Source organism: Aristolochia californica, unplaced genomic scaffold, assembly GCF_029961685.1.
Source record: "Aristolochia californica isolate CCGP_79_NKW_82.1479 unplaced genomic scaffold, dmAriCali1.0.hap1 SCAF_4, whole genome shotgun sequence".
Taxonomy (NCBI): Eukaryota; Viridiplantae; Streptophyta; class Magnoliopsida; order Piperales; family Aristolochiaceae; genus Aristolochia; species Aristolochia californica.
The window spans coordinates 2,822,682-2,848,817 of record NW_027182103.1 but is presented as its reverse complement, the minus strand read 5'-3'; the positions used below and the strand labels follow the sequence as shown (position 1 = coordinate 2,848,817).

At 39.4% G+C, this 26,136-nt stretch overlaps 2 protein-coding genes across 3 annotated transcripts; one reads left to right on the top strand and one right to left on the bottom strand.

Moving 5' to 3' along the window:
• Positions 1 to 5,131, top strand: LOC137963588 (dihydrolipoyllysine-residue succinyltransferase component of 2-oxoglutarate dehydrogenase complex 1, mitochondrial-like). Of its 2 annotated transcripts, none has more exons than XM_068810724.1 (15): positions 1 to 113; positions 975 to 1,035; positions 1,115 to 1,142; positions 1,397 to 1,467; positions 1,553 to 1,627; positions 1,748 to 1,803; positions 1,895 to 1,939; positions 2,056 to 2,325; positions 2,468 to 2,562; positions 3,472 to 3,562; positions 3,644 to 3,754; positions 4,003 to 4,197; positions 4,286 to 4,513; positions 4,617 to 4,744; positions 4,862 to 5,131. In XM_068810724.1, the coding sequence occupies exons 1-13, from the start codon at positions 72 to 74 to the stop codon at positions 4,475 to 4,477; spliced, it is 1,332 nt and encodes a 443-aa protein (XP_068666825.1). In that variant the 5' UTR covers positions 1 to 71; the 3' UTR covers positions 4,478 to 4,513; positions 4,617 to 4,744; positions 4,862 to 5,131. The 2 variants fall into 2 exon arrangements, with proteins under 2 accessions (XP_068666825.1, XP_068666824.1); XM_068810723.1 differs by having other exon boundaries at positions 4,858 to 5,131.
• A 489-nt stretch (positions 5,132 to 5,620) lies between these two features.
• LOC137962076 (uncharacterized) lies at positions 5,621 to 24,217 on the bottom strand. The gene is made up of 4 exons (XM_068808787.1): positions 24,186 to 24,217; positions 23,870 to 24,045; positions 11,632 to 11,842; positions 5,621 to 10,659 (listed from the first exon to the last, which is right to left on the bottom strand). The coding sequence occupies exons 2-4, from the start codon at positions 24,026 to 24,028 to the stop codon at positions 5,915 to 5,917; spliced, it is 5,115 nt and encodes a 1,704-aa protein (XP_068664888.1). The 5' UTR covers positions 24,029 to 24,045; positions 24,186 to 24,217; the 3' UTR covers positions 5,621 to 5,914.
• Positions 24,218 to 26,136: the final 1,919 nt, after the last annotated feature.

Genomic DNA, 26,136 nt, shown 5'->3' with positions numbered 1-26,136 from the left:
TTCGTTCCGGAAGACGAAGATCCCTCTTTGTAGGGTTCTCAGAAGCTCAGGAACGAGCCAGATTCGTCGTAATGGCGTCGAGTATCGCTCGCTTGATTCGTCGTCCTGCTACGGTGGGTTTTTGCTGTATTTTTGGAGTGGAATGTTTTATTTGAATTTTTTTTTATGCTTTTTTTTTTTTCATTGGAATTTTTAGAAGCTGGGGTCATGGTTATTGTTGTTTTTAGTCTTGTTGGTTGCTGGGTTTGTTGCTGGTGATCTCTTTTTGGGTATTTACGTGTTTTATTAGAGATGCATATGTTGGTGGAGTTTTGAAGTTCAGTTTTTGAGTTGAAATTTCTCAGTCTGGGGAAGCTCGTGTCATTCTCTGATATGAGTTTTTTTCTTTTGATTTTTTGGTCTTGGTTCTTCTATACTTTCTCGTGATATTATTTCGGTATCTATGGCTTGGTGTACTGATATTTCTGAATGGAACATTGCAAAATTGTAGTCTTCTTTCATATCGAACATTTTTCAGTCAAAGTTGATTTATTTCAGGTCGATCCGGTTTTTATTTTTTGAATTTCCTGAACGAACTTCAACTTCTGTCGTTTTTTAGCTGCTTTGGTTTGTGTTTCTTGTTTATTTGGCACCCTCTCAATTTCAGAATATACAGCATATGACCCAGCATTTTTTTCTTTAGGTTTAGACGACTATCCTGTCAAGGAAAAGGAACAAGAATACCGTACCCCGTACTGATTTGACTATTTCGGTTTTGCATTCGGTGACGTCCGTTATATGTAGAATTATGTAATGTGATAACAGGGCAATAATCATTTTTTTGAGAGATACATAATAGCATGACAATGGTGATTATCCTATGAAGAATCAGTCTATGATCGAATTTCCCACTGCTGGAAGCTGTTTTCTCCTCTAACTATTACGAGTCTATATTTAGGTTATGCTCCAAGACCTGATGTTTATTATCTGTGCAGATATTATTTATGGTAAGAGGTTACCAGCATGTTCGAACATTCAGTCAACACATCATACCAGGTAATCTTTTCAACTTTTTTACTGTCTTTTGCTGTTATTTTGTGTTTAGAATTTTAATGTCTAAATACATGTTGTGTAGGTCTTCCAACTAGAGTGAAGCCTAACAGGTTAGTTATAAAAAGATGAAAATAGCATCTCATTTTGCTTTTCGATTGATTACACTTACTGAAACACTCTGGAGTTCTGCCGGAGTGTATGCTGTTGTTTATTGTTGGTTGAAAATGACCACTACTCCAACACAAATTAAATTTGTAGATTTACCTGCCAGTTTAAACTTTTTAGATTAGCCAGCATATCATGAATTTTTTTTCTCATGTATGGAATTTATTATCTTGACAGTATTTTCTCTTGGGAAATGCAGGGATATAGTACAATTCATTCAAACAGATTCACGTTACCGAGTTTTGAGTCGATCCTTTGCTTCAGACAATGGTGTGATTCGTCATCTGCTTTCTACTTTAAGAACGTCCATTTCTGCTCAAAGGAGCTCTGACCGATCTTTTATTGTGAAATGAAGGTGACTTAGTTGATACGGTTGTCCCATTTATGGGTGATTCTATTACTGATGGTACTCTTGCAACATTATTAAAGAGTATGCCCTCTAGTCCTATTTTTAACTTGTCCAATTTCCTTCTCTGATAGTTTGATTAATAAACATGTGATCATTCAATGTCCTAGTTTGTGGATTATGCTGTAAATTTGTTTCATGTAGAACCTGGTGACCGTGTTGAAGCTGATGAGCTAATTGCACAAATTGAAACCGACAAGGTTGCTTCTGAAACTTCATAGTTATGTTAGACATGTTTAACTGAGGTTGTTGTTCATCTCTTAACTTTCTTCCTTCCCTTTCTTGTGTCAGGTGACTATTGATGTCACTAGCCCTGCAGCTGGAGTAATTGAAAAGGTAAAGCATGGTTTCCTGCTTTCCTTTTGCTGTCACTATTGTTGTTTACTGGATTATCCTCACTTAAGAAATGCACATCCACTGGACTGATGTTAAAAAGGCTCGATTTCCTGTAGCTTTTCGCAAAAGAAGGTGATACTGTAATGCCAGGAACCAAGGTTGCTGTCATTTCAAAATCTGCTGCTGGATCATCTGAGGTTTCTATGCAGGAGAAACCTAAGGAAACTCCCAAGCCATCATCTCCTCCAGCTGAAAAAGAAAAAGTGGAGAAAGAGCAACCTAAAGCGGAAGTGTCCCCCCTCAAGGAGAAGCCTAAAACACCTACTCCAACTCCTAAAACCACAGCTACAGAACCTGTACTTCCTCCCAAAGAAAGAGAAAAGCGAGTAAGTATCTTGCTTGTTTGTATCTTGCTTCCTCTCCCTCCCTCCACCCACCCCAACCCAAAAATAAAGCAACGGAAGCCAGGTAATTTGTTCCTAGTATTTTTGTGTTTTCAGTGCAAGTTTTAAAACCTTTTTCTTGCAGGTTCCTATGACAAGACTAAGGAGAAGGATTGCTACACGCTTGAAGGACTCTCAGAACACTTTTGCAATGCTGACGACGTTCAATGAGGTCGATATGTAAGTAATTAGATGCAATTATTCGTTCTTTTTAAAAGTGGAGTTGGTCTACAAGCTTTTATTGCAGCAAAAATCTTGAGAATCTATTTCTGTAGTTTTCATGAGGTTAGAGCTGCATTATTTAAGATTGTAATTAGAGCTGTAAGCAGGTAAAGGAGGGAATGGGTAACGGGTATTCTGTTACCCGTTTTGTTGACCATACCTTTGTTCCGTTACCTATTTCATCTGAATGGATTACAGCCTGTTCCATATCCGATTTTCTTACTCGTTTATAACGGTAAGTAAATGGGCTATGTGATATATTATTTTAAAACCACATATACTTATAATAAATAGCTGTAAATAATTAAAGTTGAAAATTGAATTGCAACATCACATAAGATTCATACAAAAACTATGATATATTATAAAACCATAAAACTAATAAAACATCTTTATAATATAAAAAATTCTGTTGTCCTCTCCCTTCTTCTAGGTTGGATATGTATCATATGGAACCAGGGTAAACGGGTGATCGGGTGCAGAAAACTGGGTGATGGGTAATCGGGTAAGTTGGCCCGAATTCATAAACGGGTAAACATTTCTTTTCCATATCTTTTTATAATTAAACGGGTAATTGGGTAATTGGGTAATCGGGCAAAATTGCCAACCCGAAATGTAATGTATATTATATAATTTTTTAATTATGTATCTGTTGTATTACCTAAAATAATTTCATTTAGCATCTGGTGTTTCACATTCTTTAATCTTTTGATCTTCTTGATTGAAGTGCAACACTAATCTTGAGGGTTTTATGCTGATACATCTTTGATGGCTTCTATGGAAACATTTTTAACCTTGCTTATGGATTCCTTCGAGAAAAATTGTTTTTTTGTCTTGTTGTCGTGGTTGATGTTTTATCTCATGCAGGACTAATCTGATGAAGTTCCGCTCTGAGTATAAGGATGCCTTTTTGGAGAAGCATGGGGTGAAACTGGGGCTTATGTCTGGCTTTGTCAAGGTAAATATTTAATTTTGAGGTTTTGCATCCTGAATTTCCCCCGATAGTGTGTCCCTCATATCCCTTTTCATTTTGTTCCAGGCTGCTGTAAGTGGTCTTCTAGATCAGCCCATCATAAATGCTGTCATTGATGGGGATGATATCATATACAGAGAATATGTTGACATCAGTATTGCTGTTGGTACTCCGAAGGTGTGTCATTCCCCTTTTTAAAAGTAATTTTAAACTGTTATAGTCTTGTAGTGAACACTTCCATATGTTTCTTACGGAAACATGAACTTTTATATCCAATGCATGGTTTTCTCTTGACTAGGAGGTGCCTGATATTTCTTTATTGATCATTTAGGCCTGAAGAAACCAATGCCTTCCTCATGGTGAAGTTTGGTGCTGCCTAGCCTTCCAAAGTTGTGCTCAGTTTAATGTTTGTGTTTCTTTCTCAGGGCCTTGTCGTCCCAGTTATCCGAAATGCAGATAAGATGAACTTCGCACAAATAGAGAAGGAAATTAACACACTTGCAAACAAAGCCAATGAAGGCACTATCTCCATCGATGAGATGGCAGGGGGCTCATTCACAATATCCAATGGTGGTGTTTACGGAAGCCTCTTGAGCACACCAATCATTAACCCTCCGCAGGTAGGCTGTCTTCACTATCACTTTTTTTTTCTGATTGCTTGTGTGTTTTGCATTCCCTGATCTGTTTGTAACCAAACGGGCTTTTCAGTCTGCCATTCTGGGAATGCACTCAATTGTGCAGCGTCCAATGGTGGTTGGTAAGGAGATCCTTCCGCGACCCTTGATGTACATCGCCCTAACGTACGATCACCGGCTGATAGACGGAAGAGAGGCTGTTTTCTTCTTGCGCCGTATCAAGGATGTGGTAGAAGACCCTCGCAGGCTTCTTCTCGATCTATAACAGCCCATTTTCTGGACATTCTGATTGAATATCTGGGTTTGTGGCACAACTTCAAGTCCCATTACATCCTAATAAAACTGCATTTGAAATTTTGTGAGGTTTTTTCCTGTTTGGTCACGAGGGATTGCAACATCTACAGGCTTGGATAACTGGCTAAGGAAGTTTGAGAGACCTCATTATGCTTTATTTCTTCCCTGATTTGTGCCCTATGATTGATTTTCATGAGGGGAATCGTCTAAGCGGCTGATGAACACATTACACAGGCAGGTATGCAACTTCTTGAGTTGATCTTCAGTTCCATCACCCTTCAAAAAAAAAAAAAAAAATTCGGTTCCAAGCTCAAATGCTGCGTCACTGAAATTGTTTTTTTCTCACAACAGGAAGTTGAAGCTGAGATTGAATATGTGAAAGTGGATTTATCAAAACCTGCTTGAACCTATATCAGTTGACATTCTAACCCCCCTCCAGGCCTTTTTTCTTTGCTTTTCTTTGTAAGACTAATCTGCTAGTTGAACTGCTTATGACAAATACTTGTTCAATTGACATGTTCATGTATTACATGATCCCCTTAAGGAATAATTGACACATATGATGGCTTAATTTATTTGTTAACTATTCGCTATTCGGCCATTAATTAGAATTTCCATTTGCGATTGTCCCCTTTATTTGCCTCTAATCAATAAATGCATAGTGTTATATTTGTGATTAATTATTTGTTTGTTATTACTAATCTTATAGTTTTTATTTATAGGTTCCTATTAATTAATTTCTACAAATTTAATATTAATAATTGAAATTAGTTGTATTGATATTTTTTTTATTATCTGTAAATAAAAATACTATTATATGAATTAATTATATTCACATCATGCTATCAATTAAATAACAATATTAAATATTAAGATGCTAATTAATTAAAAAATATAATAGTAATTGATAGATAAATATAATATAATACACATTTTATGACTTGGTTATTCTAATATTAATTAATTCATGACTTACGAAATAAGCATAAAAAAATATTCTACAAGATGGCCATTTAGAAAAGATATTCATTATTATTTCCTCAACGGAGGTGATGGCGGCGGCGGCGGCGGAGGACAGCTCAAATTTGGTCAAGCGACATCAGGCAAGCAGATCTGGAGCAAATTTGCCGAGGAAAACACTACTTTCCGACAAAAAGAACCCTCTCAGTAGGTCTGGAATGATAACGGAGAGAGTTGGAAAAAAGAGACCGCAAAGCACAATAGTAAGTTCATACGATCTTCTTTGTTTACATATACAAGCACGAGATCAACAACATCTCATTCCACACACCAAAAACCAAAATCCAAGGACACGAAAACAGAAAGCAAGCACTAATTTTCAGTCAGACCATACCTGTAGAATGGGTAGAAAGTAGTTCATCGATTTGCAGTAGCAGAACACTTGAGATCAACTAGAGGAGGATAACGCACATGATATGAACGCTTCATCCTCCAGAGGGACATCCATGTTTTTACTCTTGAGTAAGAAGTCCACTGCCTCTTCATCAAAGTCTAGCAAGTACCCAAGCTTGATAAGCTCCGTTAATTCGGACATCCAATCTGGTGTATCCCATAACAGTCCCTCTGAAATAACTTCAGAGAAACTAGTTGCAAACTCAATATTCGACTTACGACCAGATTGTTTGTCAATTTTCTGAAGAAACAGCTTGGCATTCTCCCTCTCCCATCGCACTATTCTACTTGCCTTTGCAGTAGCACACTTTCCTGAAGACATCGGCAGCACATAACTCACTGTAATAGGTTCTGGACTCTCATAAATTTCCACATCCCAAAACCCTTTAGCAATCTGATGCTTCTTTTCTATACTTATTTCACGAGAAGCATCAGAAAGGAAAGACAGTATAATACGAAATAATCCTTTCTGATGCAGAAATACTGCTGGATTGACAGTCTTGAATTCAGTTCCATCAGAAATAGAAGATTCCACCTTCTGTACAGCTTCAGAAATAGTTCGAACTCCGATACTGCTATAGATTTCATATAGTTTACTTCGGGACAGAGAATGGACGGTTGATTTGGGCTGCCAAACAAACAATGGATTTGCAATTTCCTTCTCAAACAAATCTTTTAATAGCAAGTCATCAGGGATAAAGACATCATGCTTGTCATCTAACTTAATTGCATCTGTATCCAAGTAGACAGGAAGCCGAGAGAAGACACCACTAAGATATTTCTCTGTTGTTTTATTCCAGTTTTTTGCAATGAAAGACCAAAAAGAACAACATTCAAGACAAGTCAACAGTCTGTCCTCCATTTCCCAGTCCCTCCACAACTTGCAGTAATCATAAATAGAAGGCTGGAGTCTTACCCCAAGGGCCATGGAGAAGAAACTGAGCAGTTCTTTCTTGTAATATTCCTCCAAAACAATCAACCGTGATCCAAAGAGATTATCTCTGTCTCGAAGAACACAGCCATCCGGACCCACCCATTCACCATCATTCTCTCCATTTGGGATCCAAATCAAGCTAGCATTCTTAGTTTCTGGTTCCCAACTAACCTTGCACAGGTAAGTGTATATTCTGGTTATAACACTAATCTGAGAATGATAGCCGAGATTTCTTGCAATCAGTGAAGAACCACCCTTAATATCTATAGTTACTCCAATTGCTTCCAGTTCATTTTTATAGGACATAATTTCAGTACCATAAAAAGTTTCATCTATGAAAGGTCCATCTTTCCGATGCAGATGAGAATCCCAACTGGAACTAAACAATATGGCGTCTCCAGGAGATTTGTAGCCCATGTGAGTTTTGATCCATTCTTTGCTCACACGCTCTTTGAGCTCTTTGAGCTCCTTGACCAGTGTTCCGTCCATCTCTTGCAAGTGTCGGATACATTGTAATAGGGCAAACACATTCACAGGTGTCACATGGGCTGCAATTTGCGGAATTTTAAGTCCAGCTGCTACAAATCTCGACCCTACTTTAAACTCTACCACAACCCCCAACTCCTTCAGCATATCTTTGTGGTCATGGATGACTTTACCGTAGCATGTCTCACTATCATCTATGAAAGGCAGGCAGGCTATTGCACTGATAGGTTCCCATTCTGCATCAAACAAAATTGAATCCTTAGGAGACCTGTAGCCTAAATGGGTTTTCACCCATTTTTCATCATGAAGACAAGTTGATAAATCGGATGGCAACGGATGTCTTTTGCCCTTCAAATCCTTGCAAAAGGAAAGCAAAGACAGCACATTTTCTTTAGTTAACGAACGTGAAGATAGATGCTGCCTAAAAGAGCGGGCCACTGCCTTAGATGCTTCAGCAAAATGTGTAACTACCCCAGTCTTCTTCAATTCATTCTTGTATGACCGAATGCCAACTCCGTAAAACTTCTCATCTATCAAAGGAATGTTATCAAACACCTTCAGAAGGCTTCCCCACCCATAATCAAACAGAAAGGATTCACTAGGAAGCTTGTAGCCATGGTTGGTTTTAACCCATTTCTGGTCTGTCATTTTGCTCGCAATCTGATTAGACACTTTTGAATCACGAATGCATTCCAAAATCAAAAGAATGCTTTCAGCTGGCAGAGAGGTGAAAGATGCAGGTCGCAGGAAATTGGCAGCCACTATCTGCCGGTCAAATTCAACTACAACACCCAGTAATTGAAATTCCACCTTATAACTCCGTATTTCAGTGCCATAGTATGTATCCTCTATGAAGGGAAGCTTACTGATCCGTGAGGCAGCATTCCATTCTGAATCAAACAAAACAGACCCAACAGGTGATCTATACCCAACAGATGTTTTTAGCCAAGCCCCCTCTTTAACACTAGCGATGAACTCCTTAGGAGGTAGACACTCCTCCCGCAAATATCTTATGAACTTCAGCATGTAAAGCACAGTGCTTTTGGTTATAGTGGAGGAAGCAGCAAGTGACATAAGATGCTTCCCAATGAATCGACATGCTTCACCAAACTCGGACATAACCCCAACAGCTTTTAGCTCCTTTGTGTAACCACTAATCTTGTAGCCATAAAATCTTTCATCAATGAGAGGAATATCAACCAGTTCACAACCAGCCTGCAATACAATTCCCCATGTTGAGTTAGATAAGAATGATTCTGATGGTGACCGATAACCAACAGACGTTTTCAACCAACCTCCTTCTTTAATGCACTTCAGAAACATCAATGGGATATCAAAGCCTTTTGCTCTTAAATTGCGAATCCAATCCAGAAGCAAAAGCGCATTTTCCAAATTTAAAGGAGAGTAAACAGAACTAAATGCTGCATTAGGAGGGCAAAAATCAGGTAAATCCGACACTTGAGTGTAATTTCTCAAGAACCACATTAGCTGGTTCTCTGATGTCCACATGTTCGCAAAATAACCACCACCTAAATAGTCCTCTCCTAATTCTACATAATTTTCTCTGATCCAAGGATTTGAACCCAATAGGCCAATCCACTTGCTCCGTTTTGCAGGCACAAGTAGAACTTGCCTTACACTGATCATATCTCCACAGCTATTGATAATTGGCATGGAATTGCATAATTCACGAACTTCCTTGTCCGATATATAGCCTCTTGAATGGGAATGATAAAGAAGGTGAGAAAAAGCAACCACAAACCTTCTATCATTCTTTATCTCTCTAAGAATCAGACAACAATAATTCCAAAAACTTAAACCATGCACCTTTCCAATCTCTTGAAGCCAATCTTTTACTATTTTCCTTTTGGGAAACTCATTCAGAACTTCTTGGGTTTTCGTTGGCATAAAGAACCTTTGTGCACAACATCTGAATTCTTTGTTCCAATCAATAAGCCATGAGATATGCTGAGTGTCAGACGATAAGCAGATCCTATCAACATATTGAGTGGCCCTAGTAATATTCCATAAACACACACTGTTATCCACACCAACACATTTCAAAATAGGTAACGTACCAACATTAGTATTTCTAAAACAGCCTCCCCAGTTTTCAGCAAAAAAGCAAAGAAGCTCCAAATATACATCATCAAGAACTCCCATTACCAGATTAGAATTTCTGACACACTTGACGTACCATTCTCTATCAACATATCCAACACCTAGGAAATCTAAAATGTGATCATAGGCAGCATTATCAAATGTAGAGTTCAGAATATAAATGTCATGGGATGACAAATTATGCAAGCTAACACCTTGCATCCTTGCCTTGGTCAAAATCCCCCAGAAAGCTGGCATGAGCCGACCCACTTCATCAGGCCTGTAGAAAAATCTTTGATCTGTGTAAGTCTCAGCTGGTAAGATATTTTTGGCAACCACTTTTGCTTTTATTTCCTCTCTCACTTTGTTCAGGTCTGGGTACGAGGATTCCTCCACAGGCAAGCTCTCAAATACATTCAGCAAACTAGACAAAGGAGCAGTTCCAACACCTGCCAAAAGCGAGCTAAATGCTTCAACAAATGCATTAGGCACACAGGTCAGGATCCCTTTATTCCACTTATCATCCAAGAGTATAGTTTCCCTGGATGAAGCCAAAACAAAATCAGCCTGAATAATGAATGGAAAATTTGTTACCATTTCTGTGGGCAGATATGCGTAGACCCCTGGTGACCTCATCCCTCTTTTTATACGATCACCATAAGGGAAAGCTAGAGTAATAACCCATTCTTCAATCTCATTCCTCCTTACAACTTGGTTTTCCAATTTTACAGGAAACTTCTGCCTCCACATATAGTAAACACATTCTTCCTTTTCCCCATCACTATTCTCTTTGGCAGAGAGATGGAGAGTGGATGATACAGCATTAATGCTCTTTCTCTCCTCATAGTTAGTTTGGCTAGTGATAGAAATTGCTCGTACTGTATTGCATCCAGGATCTTCAGTATGTTCCCTAACAGAAAGCTGCTTGATTTTTGAAAGAAACAAAAGGACTTCAGGATGGATATTGGATAGTTGTTGCTTCACCCTTGCCACTTTTTCACATTTCAATGGAAGAACTACAGTCGTTGTTGGGAGGATCTTATCAGCGCCATATATGTGCTTGATATCAGAAAGAGTCAGTCTCTCCTCCACCCATTCTGGGACTATGTATCCAGGTATGTCGTAGTCTGGAAGTGGATCTTCATTGAACCCAATTTGATACCCATTGCTAAAAATGAATGGCCGACTGGTAATTAGAAATACACTCTTGAATCCTATACCTGTTGATCCACCAGGACATAAATCTGTTAGGAAAGGATCACTGCACAACTACTTTTAACTTTTATTAGCAAAACAAAAAAGTAACTTGCTTTAAAAATATTAACACATCAGGTCTTGTAATCGGCTTGCTAAGACCCTCACTGTTGGAGGATAATGCACATCAATGATGACTTTGTTGAAATTTATAATCAGTGTACTTCAGTACGGATTGTTTGGCAGCATACTCTTCGTGCTGCCAATGGTGAAGCTGACAGACTTGACAAAGAGGGAGTTTCTCACGCTCCTTAAGAATTTGGGGAATCCCTTCCAGTCTTTGTTGAGGCTTGATGCTCTACCATTTTGTCACTGCTAATGAAGGAAGCAAAGATATCACCCCTGGACTAGGAAAAATTGTCAAACAAGGGCAAACTTGTTTGTTTCCTTTTTCTTTTTGTTTGCTTATTGCTTTTTTTAGTTTTGCATATCTTTCTACTCTTAAGTTATACTCTTCATTAAAAAAAAAAGTCCTAATATATCACCTACCAAAAAAAAAACGCATTGGAACATCATGTGTGGCTTATCTGGGTCAGCACATGTCACTTTGCGTACAAGATAACTTATCACTATCTGATTAAAACACTTGGGTACTTCAAAATATAAATGAGAAGTTGAGACAATCATAGGAAAGGAGAAAGATGAAGGTGGATCAAATACTCCACCAGCCCACACGCATGAGGGTAAGACTCTCCTAGAAAACCTTCTTCTCCTCTAGAAGCAGCTATCCAGAACTCTACAAAAGAAGAATTACAACAGGCAGATCGTATGCTACAACTCTAATACAGTTCCTTGTGCAATTAAATGCAGTATGAGATCAGAGTTTCCCCATCAAACATCAGATGAGGGTTAGCAATAAATCAATTCTCTAGCTACCAGATAAGCAATAGCATGTATCAGTATTGTCAACACAAGATGAAAGATGATAACAGATATACCTTTCTCTCCAATATATCCTTGCTGCCTCTTGCCCTTCTTGGTAGACTTCCCAACGCTACAAATTGAGTCAATATTTTTCTCAAAGAAACCCTTTTCATTATTGAAAATAAGTAAAGTAGCAGAAGCTCCAGTGGCAGTGATATCCTGAGATGTTATCACAAACTCCAAAGAGGGTTGCACCCCAGGAGGATATTCATTATCTTCAGCATTCTGTCCATACAAAATTTAAACAGTTCAGTCTTATGTCACAGCACCAAGAGTACTCCCAGATAATTTTAATATGTTTGTGCAACTGCCTCTGTTAAATATATATGGGTCATCATAATTATTCAGGCTTCTGCTCACTAAGCTGTAAGGTAATTCTGAAAAGAGGAGTAGCTCATCATTGCCTTTAAACATTAAACCAAATTAAGCCACCAAGCAAGTTCCACCATTTCTCGTGTCATCCTAGAGCTTTATCAAAGGAAAGATTTGCTTTCTACGGGATATGAACAGGAACTATTGCCTCTTGCACAATGATTCTCGAATCATCCCACCCAATGAACTCATTTTTATGATGGATTTGCTGTTCAAGCGATTCAGGCAGTATGTGAATTGAAATAAGAGTTTATAAAAATAATTGCAATGAAAAGCATTTGAGTTCTGTTTTCGCATGAAATTGACTTTTTGACCTTTCAGGTTACAATTTACAGTTGAAACAGTTGATCTCAAGTTTAGTGTGGAAGTTAAATCCTAGTAAGTGGACTACATTAGACCTAGCCATGAATGTGGTCTACCACTACTTGTTTGAGCTGAACAGCTCTGCTGCTCTTGGGTTTCCTACAGAGATAGCTATCTGTCACAGACCAACAACCCAATTTTGCACTTGTTTAAGTCAACAACACGTATCTTCTTTAAGAAATAGTCTACAGTAATGTCCTTACTGGATTTCAGTTGGAATTGAAGATTGAATCCCTCATTGAGAAAATAAAGAAAATAAAAACTAATTTTAACATGAATTATACGAAGGAAAACTGCTGTTAGCTCACTTTTCTCTAGAAAAAGGAATTGTCAAAAGGGTAGAGAATATATATGGTGCAAATATTTTGAGAGAAGGGATGTGTATGAGACATAGGAGATTTGTCAACATGTTAGACCTGTCACAAGACGCACAAAAACTTAATATTATTTGGACCATATATTGCTCAGGTAACCAATTAACTTACAGATGCATCCAAATAAGTAAAGAAAAATTCAGAACCACAAAATAAGTCAAATAGCAGGAGAAATAGAGGTGGCAATAATTAGGGCTCAAGTAGGACCATCTTGAGCCTATTGTTCGATGGGTTGACCCAAACCCAACCCATCTATTAATATCAGGTGTTAATCTAAAATTTAATATATTTTTATCGTAAAGCAATAGCCTTTTCATCAGGATTTTTTTGGTGTCTGAGGGTGCAATTGGAATTGTCCTTCTCTGTTCTAGCTTGTTAAAGTTTGGCAGTAACAGTTGGTTGAGCAGCAAGAAGCATTATCCATATATAAATAAGGATGATGTGGTCATGGTCAATTCTAAACTTGCCTCCACTTCTTTTGCAGCAACTCTCCCTAGACATCCTTCTTACTTTTTCAATTCTCTCCCTCTAAACTCAAGATTAATAAACTCCTACAATTATTAAAGGAACAAAGTAGGGATATCTATTCTTTGACAAAAACTTGATGTTAGAAAATACATTCACGGGTATTTTGATCATTTTACCACTTCAGTGGTTAAATTCTTTAGGTAATCCTATTCTGCGTGTTAAATTATATTAGTTGTTAAATTTTCAAGTACATAGGATGTGTAGTTAGGGAGATATAAGGAGATTAAGGTTTATTAAGTGTATAGGGGCATTGTTGTAATTTATAACTCAAAACACTTATTTAATAAGTTTGGGAATTCGTGCACAGTTCCCAACGAAGCCATTTCAAGCTCTTCAAAAAAATCTTCTTCTCCTTTCTCCTTTTCTCTCAATTTTCTCCTCTTCATTCAAACAAATCTTGATTTTTACAAGGTATCAGAGCAATAGATCGTTGTTGGAAGCATTCTAGTGTACATTCTTGCCATTTTTGAAGAGGGTGACCTGCTAGAAGGAGAAAAACTACAAGTTTTTTATGCTGGTTCATCAAAGTTAAGTATTTTTCTTCTTTTCTCTGCCATAACCTTAAGGATACTAGTCTTTATGAATCATTAAAGGATTCTCTACACATTGATAGTCCTAATTGGGTTCCTAATTGAGTTTTTTGAGATCTACGTCACCCAACCCAGTGTTGGATGCCTTCATATAGGGGTGGCATCGAATCGAGCTAAGCTCGAACCTGCATATGTTCAAGCAAGGTTTGATTTAAATATTTCGAATTTGAACTCGAGCCAAACCTAGCCTCGATTTTAAAATTGTAATCGAGCTCGAGCCGAATTTGTGCTCCAACCTACATTTAAAACTTTGCAAAAAACAATAATTACCAAGAAGAAAATGAAAATGGAAAAAAATAAATAAATTAACAAAACATTTCATAAAAAAAAAAAACAAAAAACCTAAAAAAAAATCCATGAACAAGAAACATTTGAGGAAAGTTTTAAAAATATTGAGGAAACCAATGAGAAGCTACTTATAATTTTGCAATAAAAAGACATGAATCGAACATTAAGAAATAATGTATGATAACTTGTTATTGAAAAAGATTATCATGAATCATGATAATTAATTAATCAGGTATCATAGAATCTACTCAATCAAGCAACTTTCTCCAATAAAAAGACTGAAATAATAATGTGTACAAATAAAAGCGATTAACTTAAGAGTGTGAGATTTCAAAAAAAAATCCGTTGTACCACATGCACTATACCTTTTGAGGCAGTACATGTTGAAACTTTCCTATTACATACTGGCTATGCCATGTATTCATTTGCCAAATAAATGTTACTTATTTTGTATAATATTTATATACCTATTAACATTATGAACTTGTAAATCCTCAAAATTGCTCGACTTTCACACCACAAATTGACATAAAAAATAAAAATGATACCTAATACTTAAAAAATCCGAAATAATAGTTAAACTTATTTGCTATGAGCTGAGTTTGATCGAGTGTCCTCACACTTTGATATAACGTGTGTATATAAAGTCCATGGTCCTCGAGTGAAGCAGGTCCCATGCTCAAACACCTGACTTTGTGGTTTGTACCGGTCCGGTCATTGAGTGCGGTTGACCCGCTTGTCGTCGACTTCCACGAGAAAGCTGAAAGACGAGGCAAGAGAAAAGGACCAGAGCCAAGAGCGCCTCCCTTCCTTCCCGTTCACACCATTGTACGATGTCCAATCTGTTTTGCATGTTCTTCATGTTACATGAGGCCTCCGTAGGTGACGGCTTCTGTTGCCACCATGGCTCCCGTTCTCGTCATAAACTTGTCTGCTTTCTCTTCCGGGGATGACTACCTAAGGCGGATATGCATGCAGACCTCGTTGTCCGCATGCAGGGTGTGGGCTTTTTCAAGTCGTCAATCGCAGGGTTCCCTGCAAGCTTCTTGCATCGACGATGGTCGTCTCTCGTGACTTTTTGTTATGCACGCAATAACATTAAATGTTATGCACGCAATAACATTATTATTTTAGTTGTTTTATTTAATTTATTTTATTATTCTATATCTCAAGAAGGAACACAAGCTCGCATGGAGAAGGTATACAATTCCGCGGACAAACTATGCAAAGAATTTGGAGAAGCACGAGCATTATATGAAATTTTCATGGAATGCTGGACAAGGGAGCCACGCGCTGCCGCAAAACAGGTCACACGACCTGAATTCGCCGAGCACGACAGCGGCACAGAAGACGCAGAAGCTCTCTCGGACGAACAGAAGACTGTCTCGAGAAAGCTCTCCAAAAATCCAAAATCCGACGGCGGATACACCGGAATTTCAAAAACGGAAGAGGCTCACCCTTTCCCAATGGACGCCGTGCGTATCTCCGAACCGAAGCTGCAGCGGGGAGGTGATTTCCTAACAGAGGAAATCCCGAAATCGTTGGCACCGGAGGATTTTGGGATGACCGAAAATCTGAAATGGGAGGGGAATAGGAAATTCTGTTGGCGCCGTAGGCGAAATTTCCAACGGAATTTCCGCTGGGCTCTGTTCCGGGGGGCTGAGAAACAGAGGTTCTCTGTCTCGGCAATGCTCCCAGCGGCGAAGCCCCAACGGGCTTCTCGTCGCCACCGGCGAAGCAGGATAGTTCGTCGGCGCCGTCAGCAACTTTTCCGCAAGGGATCTCGGTTCCGGGAGGCTGAGCAACACCGATTCACAAGTTTTCGAGACCCCTCTGTCTCGGAAATTATCCAGGCGGCGAAGCCCCGACGGGCTGTGATTCGCCACCAGAACATTAGGCGATTCCGTCGGTGCCAGGAGAGAGGAAGGAGACGCCCGTCGCCGGACTTCGTCGGTGCCGTGAGGAACGGAACCGTCGGCCGCAGAGTTCGGGAGCCGAAGGAAGAAGATGACTCCCGATTAAATTTTCCTAACTTAGGAAAATTTAATCGGCCCGGTCCGTTGAGTCGCACGCCAGACCGGGTTCCTGAACCGAGTGAACCCAGGTTAACTCGGACCGGCCCAAAAAAAAAAAAAAAATTGGCGTCCAGAAGAGGGGTCGTGCGCCGGACCGGGTTCCTGAACCGAATCAACCCAGGTTAACTCAGACCGGGCCAAAAAAAAAAAAAAAAATGGCATCCTGAAGGGGGTCATAGCTATCGCGGATGCAACTTCGGCACTGGTGGAGAGTCGGCATACCGACACTACTTCCGAGCTTGAGGACAAGCTCGTCTTCCAAGGGGGGTGTAATGTTATGCACGCAATAACATTATTATTTTAGTTGTTTTATTTAATTTACTTTATTTTATTTCAGTTTTAGGCCATAAGGGTATTTTTGGAATTATTTATTAATAGGGATATTTTTGGAATATTTTATTCATAGGGATATTTCTGTAATATTTTATTAAACCCTAACAGGGTGAACCCTATTTAAGGGGTAAGAGTAATGAGAAAAGGAAACATTGAAGTATTAAGAATTAGGTTAAATCTAGAGTAAAGAGGCTTAGAGCTCTAGGGTTATCAAGCTTCCCTTAGGCTTGATCTTCGTTTTCGTCTTCCCCATGTCTTCCTACTACCCCTACGGTAATGCTTGGAAGACCCGTAACCCGTGGCAGATCCCAGATCCTCCCAAAGAATCCTTGAGTCAGATCCGGGACCGTAACAACTGGTATCAGAGCGGGAACACATTAATATCAGAGCAGGGTTCTCCGACGAAAATCAGCAAAAGTGAATTACTGGAGTTGATCCTCAGATGTCAAGCAAATAATGACAAAAAATTTGATGAGATGTTCAAATGGTTCTCTAAATTTAATCTCGATATAGAGAGGTTGAATGGGAGGATGGACAACATAACAAGTTTAACGAGTGGAAGGAACACGTCGCCAGCCCAAAACAGAGGGGGAGATGAGTTTGCTACGAGAGAGAAACTCGCTACTGAAGTCGCTCGACATGTCTCGGAAGGGCAGGAGACGCAAGAAATCAGAGCGCCCCCTGTCTCTCCAGCGTCGGTGAAATCCGAAATTGGGGACACAAATCAGAAATTGGACTCCAAATTTCCAAAATCTGACGGCAGGGACCCGGAAAATCCAAAATCGAAGGGGCTTTCTGCTAACACCTCGTCGGCGTCGGACAAATTGGGTGAGACCTCAAATCCGAAGTCACACCAACAAGGCTCACAGCAAGCAAAACACCTTGCCAAACAACAGAAGGTAATATTTCCGGTGCTTCTTCCGATCGGGATGTGTTTCGGAGAGCACTCTGTATTGGAAAAATTCCAAGCGGCGACGCCTCAACGGACTTCTCTTCATCACCGGAGAAGCAGGAGATCTCGTCGGCGTTGTAGGCGAAATTTTCGCAAGGGGTCTCTTTTCCAGGGGGCCAACGGGCTGCGATTCGCCACCAGAGTAGCAGGAGACTCCGTCAGAGAAATTTTTGCCCTGTTCGGGGCCGTGAGGACGGAAGACGACCGTCGCCCGCCTTCGTCGGTGCCATGAGGGAAGGAGCAGCTGTCGACAAGGTTTCCGCACTTACCGACGGCCGCTATGTTCGGGATCGGCAGGAGGATACGGTAAGTTTCCGATTTCCGCAGAAGACTCGTCGGCGAAATTTTCGCCGAAGAAAGAAGATGGGTTTCGATTCAAATTTTCCTAAGTTAGGAAAATTTGATGAGTGCAGGAAACAGAGTCGCGCGCCGGACCGAGTTTCTTGAAACGAGTCAACTCAGGCCAACTCGAACCGGGCCACCAAAAAAAAAAAAACTCTAAGTTTGGGCATCCAGAGGGTGTTCATAGCTATCGCAGATGTTACTTCGGCACAGGTGGAGACGTCGGCATACAGACCCTACTTCCGAGCTTGCGGACAAGCTCATCTTCCAAGGGGGGTGTAATGTTATACACGCAACACTTTTTCTCCTTTCACATGGAGGAGAAACACAAGTACGTCAACGACCCTCTTTCCTACAAAAGGTATGGTAGTCGAATGAGGGTACAAAAGGCATCAAGCTCGACTAGAGCGACTACTTCTCCACTACCTCCACCCGTAAAGACTACCATAAATGGTTGCAACAGCTGGAGAACTACCGGGAGGTTATCACTCAGTACGCAGACCAAGTGTTCGACTTTTGCAAGCAACTCCTCATCGTCTTCTCCTCTAGCATGGGTCTATCGAAGGAAACTCTCGCCGAGTACTTTGGGGGAGGGGGTAAGAAAACCTCGACGCAAGCTTCCGAATCAACTTGTATCCCAAATGCCTGGAGCCTTAGATGGCGTTGGGCCTGTCTCTACACAGCGACCCAGGCGTGCTCACCCTGATTCCCCGAACTCCAAAGGCTGTCGTCACCGAATCCCTAATTTTCTATCTGAAGCCTCGTTCTCTTTTACTAAAATGAGCCCGATTCTAATCTCAAATCCTATTCGAGATCGAGATAACTCGAACCAAGCTGAGCTCGAACTACTCGTGAACCGGCTCGGTTCGATGCCACCCTTACTTGCATCATCACCCAACTAATGATATCAACCCTAATTGCTACCACTTTTGCATGATATTGGTTGAAATAGCTGTGAATTGTTAGTTATTAGATTGTTGAAGTGCACATATCCTATTTTTGTGCCCTAGCCCTAATTTTGTGAGTGAGGCCCACCTTGGTGATAAATCTAGAAATTGTCAAGAAGCTTAAATTGGTAATTTTGTGATCATATATCTGTATTTATGGCTGAGATAGGAGAATTTTATACCACGGCTAGAGAAAATTTTGGGTTTGATGAAAAGGAAACCATTATGATTACTTTGGAAAAATTAACAGGTCCTAATTATCTTAATTAGGTTAAGTCTATCAGTATGTATCTTAAGGGTAAAAATAAGTTGAAGTTTATTCGAGATAATCCTTCAGTGCCTCCAGATGATGATTTGGAAGCAGAGGACAATCAAGTTATGACCTGGATTGTCACTAGTATTGATTCTACTCCTAAAAATCAGGTGATGAATTCTGAGACAGCAAAGGCTATGTAGCTGTTGTTGTCTCTAGAATCTTTATATGCAGAGGAGAGTAATCTCTCTCGAGTTTATGAGTTGTATACACACTTTTTTGGGTTAAAAAGAAGAAATCGAACTGTTACAAAATATTATAGTGCATTCCTTGGCATATGGCAGAAGATCAACTACTATTTACTACGGATGAGAATGAGTTGAGATAACAACAAAGTCAGCAACTTGTTGCAAAAAATTTGGATGGTTTGGGTGTTGAATTTGATGCTATGAAAGCCCTAGATGTTAGCTTCATATGATATTCCTACTTTCTCTACAACTTTTAATCGTATTATGAGAGTTGAGAAAACTATTGTACCTGGAGTACGTAAAGGAGGTAAAATAATGGAAGTCAATGCTCTTAATGCTTCCAACACTACATCAGCCCCTACAGATTCCTCTAGACGTAGAGGTAGAGGCTGAGATAGAGGGGGCTCAGGCGGAGGTAGAGGATGTGAAGATGGTAAGTTAGACAAGAAGTGTGTTCATCCTGGCATAAACAATTATTATTCTGATAGATGTTGAGTTAAGCTTTGGAAGCCTGCATGAGCTAATTCAACAACTCCTAAAAGTGGAAGTGGAAGTTTAGATTCTTCTATGTCGATTACACCGTGTGCTCCAGACGAGATGCAAGTATTGATACAGCAGCAACAACAAATTGTTCAGCGCATGGCCCAAATCTTTGTTGTCTTGACTTCAACTTTTGTAGCTCATGCTTCTTTCCCAGTCCCTAGTTCTACCAATATTGACTCAGGTATGCCCGCTTATGATGCTCACTTGTCACCGTTGTTGGGTTCTTGACTTTGCCGCCTCTAGACACATGTCAGGTATATTGTTATTGTTTTTCGATTTAAAAGAGTCCTTGTGTGTCAAACATGTTAATCTTGCCGCTCGTGAGAGATGGGCTAGACTACTTGGAGAACTTTTGGCAGAATAATGTTCAGGCGTTACATACCACCGCATATTCTCCTATACAGTGGCACTTGCGGCTAGGTCATGCTATAGTAAAAATGACTCAAAGTCTTTCTAGACTTTCCTTTGAATTCTTCTTCTCAATGCAAGTCGTTGTTGGAAGCATTCTACTGCAGATTCTTGCCATTTTTGAAGAGGGTGACCTGCTAGAAGGAGACAAATTACAGGTTCTTTATGCTTGTTCATCAAAGTTAAGTTTTTTTTTCTTTTCGTTACCATAACCTTAAGGATACTGATCTTTATGAATCATTGAAGGATTCTCTACACATTGATAGTCCTAATTGGCTTCCCAATTGAGTTTTTTGAGATCTACATCCCCCAACCCACAGTTGGATGCCTTCATATAGGGGTGGCCTCGAGTCAAGCTGAGCTCGAACCTGCATATGTTCGAGCAGGGTTTGATTTAAATATTTCGAACTTGAGTTCGAGCCAAGCCTAGCCTCGAGTTTAAAATTGTAATCGAGCTCGAGCCTAATAATTTTAACCAAGTTCGAGCTTGAGCCTAATAATTTTAATCAAGTTCAAGCTCGAGCTCGAGCCGAATTCGAGCTTCAATCTACATTTAAAACTTTGCAAAAAACAATAACTACCAAGTAGAAAATGAAAATGGAAAAAATAAATAAATTAACAAAACAAAAAACATAAAAAAAAATCCATGAACGAGAAACATTTGAGGAAAGTTTTAAAAATATTGATGAAACCAATGAGAAGCTACTTATAATTTTGCAATAAAAAGACATGAATCGAACATTAAGAAATAATGTATGAGAACTTGCTATTGAAAAAGATTATCAAGAATCATGATAATTAATTAATCAGGTATCGTAGAATCTACTCAATCAAGCAACTTTCACCAATGAAAAGACTGGAATAATAATGTGTACAGATAAAAGCGATTAACTTAAGAGTGCGAGATTTCAAAAAAAATTCCTTTGTACCACGTGCACTAAACCTTTTGAGCTAGTACATGTTGAAACTTTCCTATTACATACTAGCTATGCCATGTATTCATCTGCCAAATAAATGTTACTTATTTTGTATAATATTTATATACCTATTAACATTATGAACTTGTAAATCCTCAAAATTGCTCGACTTTCACCCCACAAATTGACATAAAAAAAATGATACCTAATACTTAAACAATCCAAAATAATAGTTAAACTTATTTTCTATGAGCTGAGTTTGATCGAGTGTCTTCACTCTTTGACACAACATGTGTATATAAAGTCTATGGTCCTCAAGTGAAGCAGATCCCATGCTCAAACACCTGACTTAGTGGTTTGTACCTGTTCGGTCATTGAGTGCGGTTGACCTTCTTATCGTCAACTTCCACGAGAAAGCTGAAAGACGAGGCAAGAGAAGAGGGCCAAAGCCAAGGGTGCCTCCCTTCCTTCCCGTTCACACCACTATACGATGTCCGATCCGTTTTGCATGCTCTTCATGTTACGTGAGGCCTCCGCAGGTGACGGCTTCTGTTGCCACGTGGCTCCCGTTCCAATCGTCAACTTGTCTGCTTTCTCTTCCGAGGATGACTACCTAAGGCGGATATGCATGTAGACCTTGTCGTCCGCATGCAGGGTGTGGGGACTTTTCCAAGTCATCAATCACGGGGTTCCCTGCAAGCTTCTCGCATCGACGATGGCCGTCTCTCGTGACTTTTTCTCCCTTCCCATGGAGGAGAAGCACAAGTACGTCAACGATCCCATTTCCTACAAAAGGTATGGCAGTCGAATGGGGACACAAGAAGGCATCAAGCTCAACTAGGCGACTACTTCCTCCACTACCTCCACCCGTAAAGACTACCATAAATGGTTGCAACAGTCGGAGAACTATCGGGAGGTTGTCACTCAATATGGAGACCAAGTGTTCGACCTTTGCAAGCAACTCCTCACCGTCTTCTCCTCTAGCCTGGGTCTGTCGAAGATCAACATCTATCTACTACAGATGAGAATGAGTTGAGAAAACAACAAAGTCATCTATTTGTTGCAAAAAATTTGGATGGTTTAGGTGCTGAATTTGATGCTATTAAAGCCCAGATGTTAGCTTCAGATGAAATTCCTACTTTCTCTACCACTTTTAATCGTATTATGAGGGTTGAGAAGACTATTGTACTTGGAGCAAATAAAGGAAGTAAAATAATGGAAGCCACTGCACTTAGTGTTTCCAACACTACATCAGCCCCTACGGATTCCTCTAGATGTAGAGGTAGAGGCTGAGATAGAGAGGGCTCAAGCAGAGGTAGAGGACGTGGTGATGGTAAGTCAGACAAGAAGTGTGTTCATTGTGGCAGAAATAATTATTATTTTGACAGATGTTGGGTTAAGTTTGGGAAGCCTGCATGGGCTAATTCAACAACTCCTGAAAGTGGAAGTGGGAGTTTAGATTTTTTTATGTCGATTACACCGTGTGCTCCAAACGAGATGCAACTATTGATACAGCAGCAACAGCAAATTGCTCAGCGCATGGCCCAAATCATTGTTGCCTCGACTTCAACATTTGTAGTTCATGTTTCTTTCCCAATCCCTAGTTCTACCAATGTTGACTCAGGTATGGCCGGTTATCATGCTCACTTGTCACGTCCTGGGTTTTTGACTTTGCCACCTCTAGACGCATGTCAAGTATATTGTCATTGTTTTCCGATTTAAAAGAGTCCTTGTGTGTCAAACATGTTAATCTTGCCGCTCATGAGAGATTGGCTAGACTACCTGGAGAACCTTCGACAGAATAATGTTCAGGCGTTACATACCACTGCATATTCTCCTATACAGTGGCACTTGCATCTAGGTCCTGTTGTAGTAAAAATGACTCGAAGTCTTTCTAGATTTTCATTCGAATTCTTTTTTTCAATGCGAGTCGTGTCAACTAGACAAACATCACAGAAGTTCATTTCTAGTCTCGTCTCATAAAACCAGCCATCTATTTGAGATTGTACACTCAAACATCAGGGGTCCTTGTCCTGTGACTAGTTAGTTTGGTCATAAATATTTTATTTTCTTTATCGATAATTTTAATAGGTGTACTTGAATTTACCTTATTAAGAAAAAATCTGAGACCTTTGATAGAATCAAAGTTTTCTTAAATGAAATAAAAAATTAGTGAACAGGTATCAAAGAAGAGCAAAGGAAGCATAGGGTATAGGTCCGCCCCCACCCCTATAGTCAGCTTTAAAAAATTATTTATGTTAATTTTTTTATTATCACATCATGCTAGCATCATAATGGGTTCAACAAACAGTTTTTAGTGATTGAACCAAGAACCCAACCACCTTTGAGGTATCTATTGATACATTCTAATAGCACTGAGAAAGAAAATATATTAAATACAAACTTCTGCATTAAATAAAGTTTTACTAAAAAAAATCAAGAAGTAAGTCAATGATTAAGAAAGTATGCAGCTACGTAACAAAGACATACCAGGTTGTGCTGAACAATAGATACATATTGGTCAACATATATGTGTTTTAATTAAATTGGTTTGGGGTCTCTGTTGTCGTGTCAAACATAGACCCAGCCCAAAATAAATTGAACCGTATGTATTTATTGTTCAGCTGGTTTCAAGTGAAACCGGTTCTCTCATTTAGGAACGCTTAGTGAATTTTGCCACCCAAATGTTCAAATCAGGTAAGAGTGGTGAAAATAATACCTGGATGAGCTCCATAAGGAAATGAACATCTTTGGCGTAAAGCTCCGCCGAAAGGTTTCTGACCGAGTGGTGAAGGTCTTCAGAGAGAGGATTCGGTTTATCAGCTCCGATCGAGAACTTCTCTCTCCTGATCTTCTCAATGTGCTCCCGAGGAGTCATTTTGGACGACAAACGATCTACAAGGAAGACAGGAAACGGCAGAGATGAAGAACTGAAGAAGTTTAATAAGAACTAAAAGTAAGTTTTCTTCTTCCGCTCTTATGTAGGACTACGTGTGAAAGTCTGACACAAGCTTGCTGCTCTGCTGTATACGGACCTTCGAATCCGACAGTCCGAGTGGTCGATTCATCTTCTTTATCTATCCCCTTTCACGAGGAGAGTTACTTGGGAGCCAAGGCACGAGTTTAGAATAGCCATTAGGAAAGGAAACAGAAAAAGACAAAAGTAAAATCCGTACCACGACCGCCGAAAGACAATGCGACGTGGGTCATCTTTGAGGTGACTTGATTTTTCTTTTTCTCGTCCAATCCATTGAGGAAACTTGGGAGCGAAGAGAGGGTAGAGAGAGGCTGGAAGTCTTAGCTTCCTCGACTAGAGAAAAGATTCCCGAGTCCCAATCAACGCTGCGACGTGGGTCGTCGTTGAGGTGACTTGATTTTTCTTTTTCTCGTCCAATCCATGGAGGACACTTGGGAGCGAAGAGAGGGTAGAGAGAGGCTGGAACATCTGAGCTTCCTCGACTAGAGAAAAGATTCCCGAGTCCCAATCAACGCTGCCCTTTGAGGAACGTGCTGCCTAAAATTCGTAAATTAAATTTATTTATTTAATTTATTTAATTAAGATATATTCTAATATTTTTGGAGGTGTTTAAAATAAGATAATAAATGGGATAAACCTATTTTGCAATAAGTTGAATATGTTTGAATTTTCATGGACTAGAGGAACCTTGTGCCTATAAGATAGAATAAAAACTTTATTAGTTACTCAAAAAATATTTTATATGAAAAACATGAGTTGAGAAGATCCAATAGGTCAACTAAGCTTTCACACACAATTTTAAGAATTTTTGTCTCCTCCAAGGCTTACAAGGAAGTTAAATTTACGAGCTTCTATTTTAAAATCTTTATTTTCTTTGCAACTTTTTTGCTAGAGAAACTGATCTTGTACTTTGAAATTTTAGTATTCACTCCAGTATTCAATTTTAAAGGGTTTTTTTGCTTAACTATTAGAATTTGGGGATAGTGTTTTAAAAACTCAAGTATTTACATGATTTTACTTAGAAATCTGTTTGATTATATTTGATCAAATACATTGAACTAGTGTCACAGTAATTTGAGATCATTTATTAAAGTTCAAATTACTACTTATGGACTACACTTTTAAAATCATTTATTCCATTAAGCTACTTTGAGAGTTTTCCCCCAACTTGGAAAACCAATCTCACATTTACTTTGATCTTATATTATAAAATCAAGTCATTGGCAACTATTTGAGTTATTGTTACATAGTTAGGCACATAGAATTAGGTTTGCTTATTATTTGTACTTGATTTGTGAGATTTGTCTATATTAGAGGCAACTATCAAATACTGAATTGTCACCAAGTGGCCATTGAATTGTTTAGTCAAGCCTTAGCAAGGCAAGACTATTATATATTATTTATTGTTGTGAGTCATAAGTCCTTTTGAAGGCATATGGTGTTGAAAATTTCTTTAGTGGGTCTATCTAGTATACCTATTGAGCTACTATAAATCCCTGATTGAGCATATAAAGGATTGCCTACTTCGCTACTAGAAATTCCTTTGAGGGTATAAGTCGGATAACCTAATTTTATAGAGTACGCCCTCTACTACTATTTTTAATGGTACTCTAGCAACATTATTAAAGAGTATGCCCTCTAGTCCTATTTTAACTTGTCCAATTCCTTTCTCTGATAGTTTGATTAATAAACAAGTGACCATTCAATGCCCTTGTTTGTGGATTATGTTGTAAATTTGTTTCGTGTAGAACTTGGTGACTACGGGTGGCATCGAACCAATTCGGTTCGCGAGTGGCTCGAGCTTGGCTCGGTTCGATTCGATTTATTTGGATCTCAAACTGAGATCGAGATCTAGATAAGGCTCATTTAAGTTAACAAGTCGAGCTCGACCGAACCATGGTTCGATTCAAAAGCTCGCTAGTCGGCTCGTTAACTTAACGAGTGGCCGGGGATTTGGGGAGGGAGTCGGGAGGCGGGACTTTGGGACATTAGGGAGTGGGAGGTCGATT

What these genes read in the sequence shown, in the direction of transcription:
- LOC137963588 (XM_068810724.1), top strand. Translation starts at nt 72, where the DNA reads ATGGCGTCGAGTATCGCTCGCTTGATTCGTCGTCCTGCTACG. An exon ending in TCTTGCAACATTATTAAAGA is followed by an intron (nt 1,628 to 1,747) that starts GTATGCCCTCTA and finishes TGTTTCATGTAG; the next exon opens with AACCTGGTGACCGTGTTGAA. An exon ending in CAATCATTAACCCTCCGCAG is followed by an intron (nt 4,198 to 4,285) that starts GTAGGCTGTCTT and finishes CGGGCTTTTCAG; the next exon opens with TCTGCCATTCTGGGAATGCA.
- LOC137962076 (XM_068808787.1), bottom strand. Translation starts at nt 24,028, where the DNA reads ATGACTCCTCGGGAGCACATTGAGAAGATCAGGAGAGAGAAGTTCTCG. An exon ending in TCCTTATGGAGCTCATCCAG is followed by an intron (nt 11,843 to 23,869) that starts GTATTATTTTCA and finishes TTGTATGGACAG; the next exon opens with AATGCTGAAGATAATGAATA. An exon ending in AGGATATATTGGAGAGAAAG is followed by an intron (nt 10,660 to 11,631) that starts GTATATCTGTTA and finishes GTGGATCAACAG; the next exon opens with GTATAGGATTCAAGAGTGTA.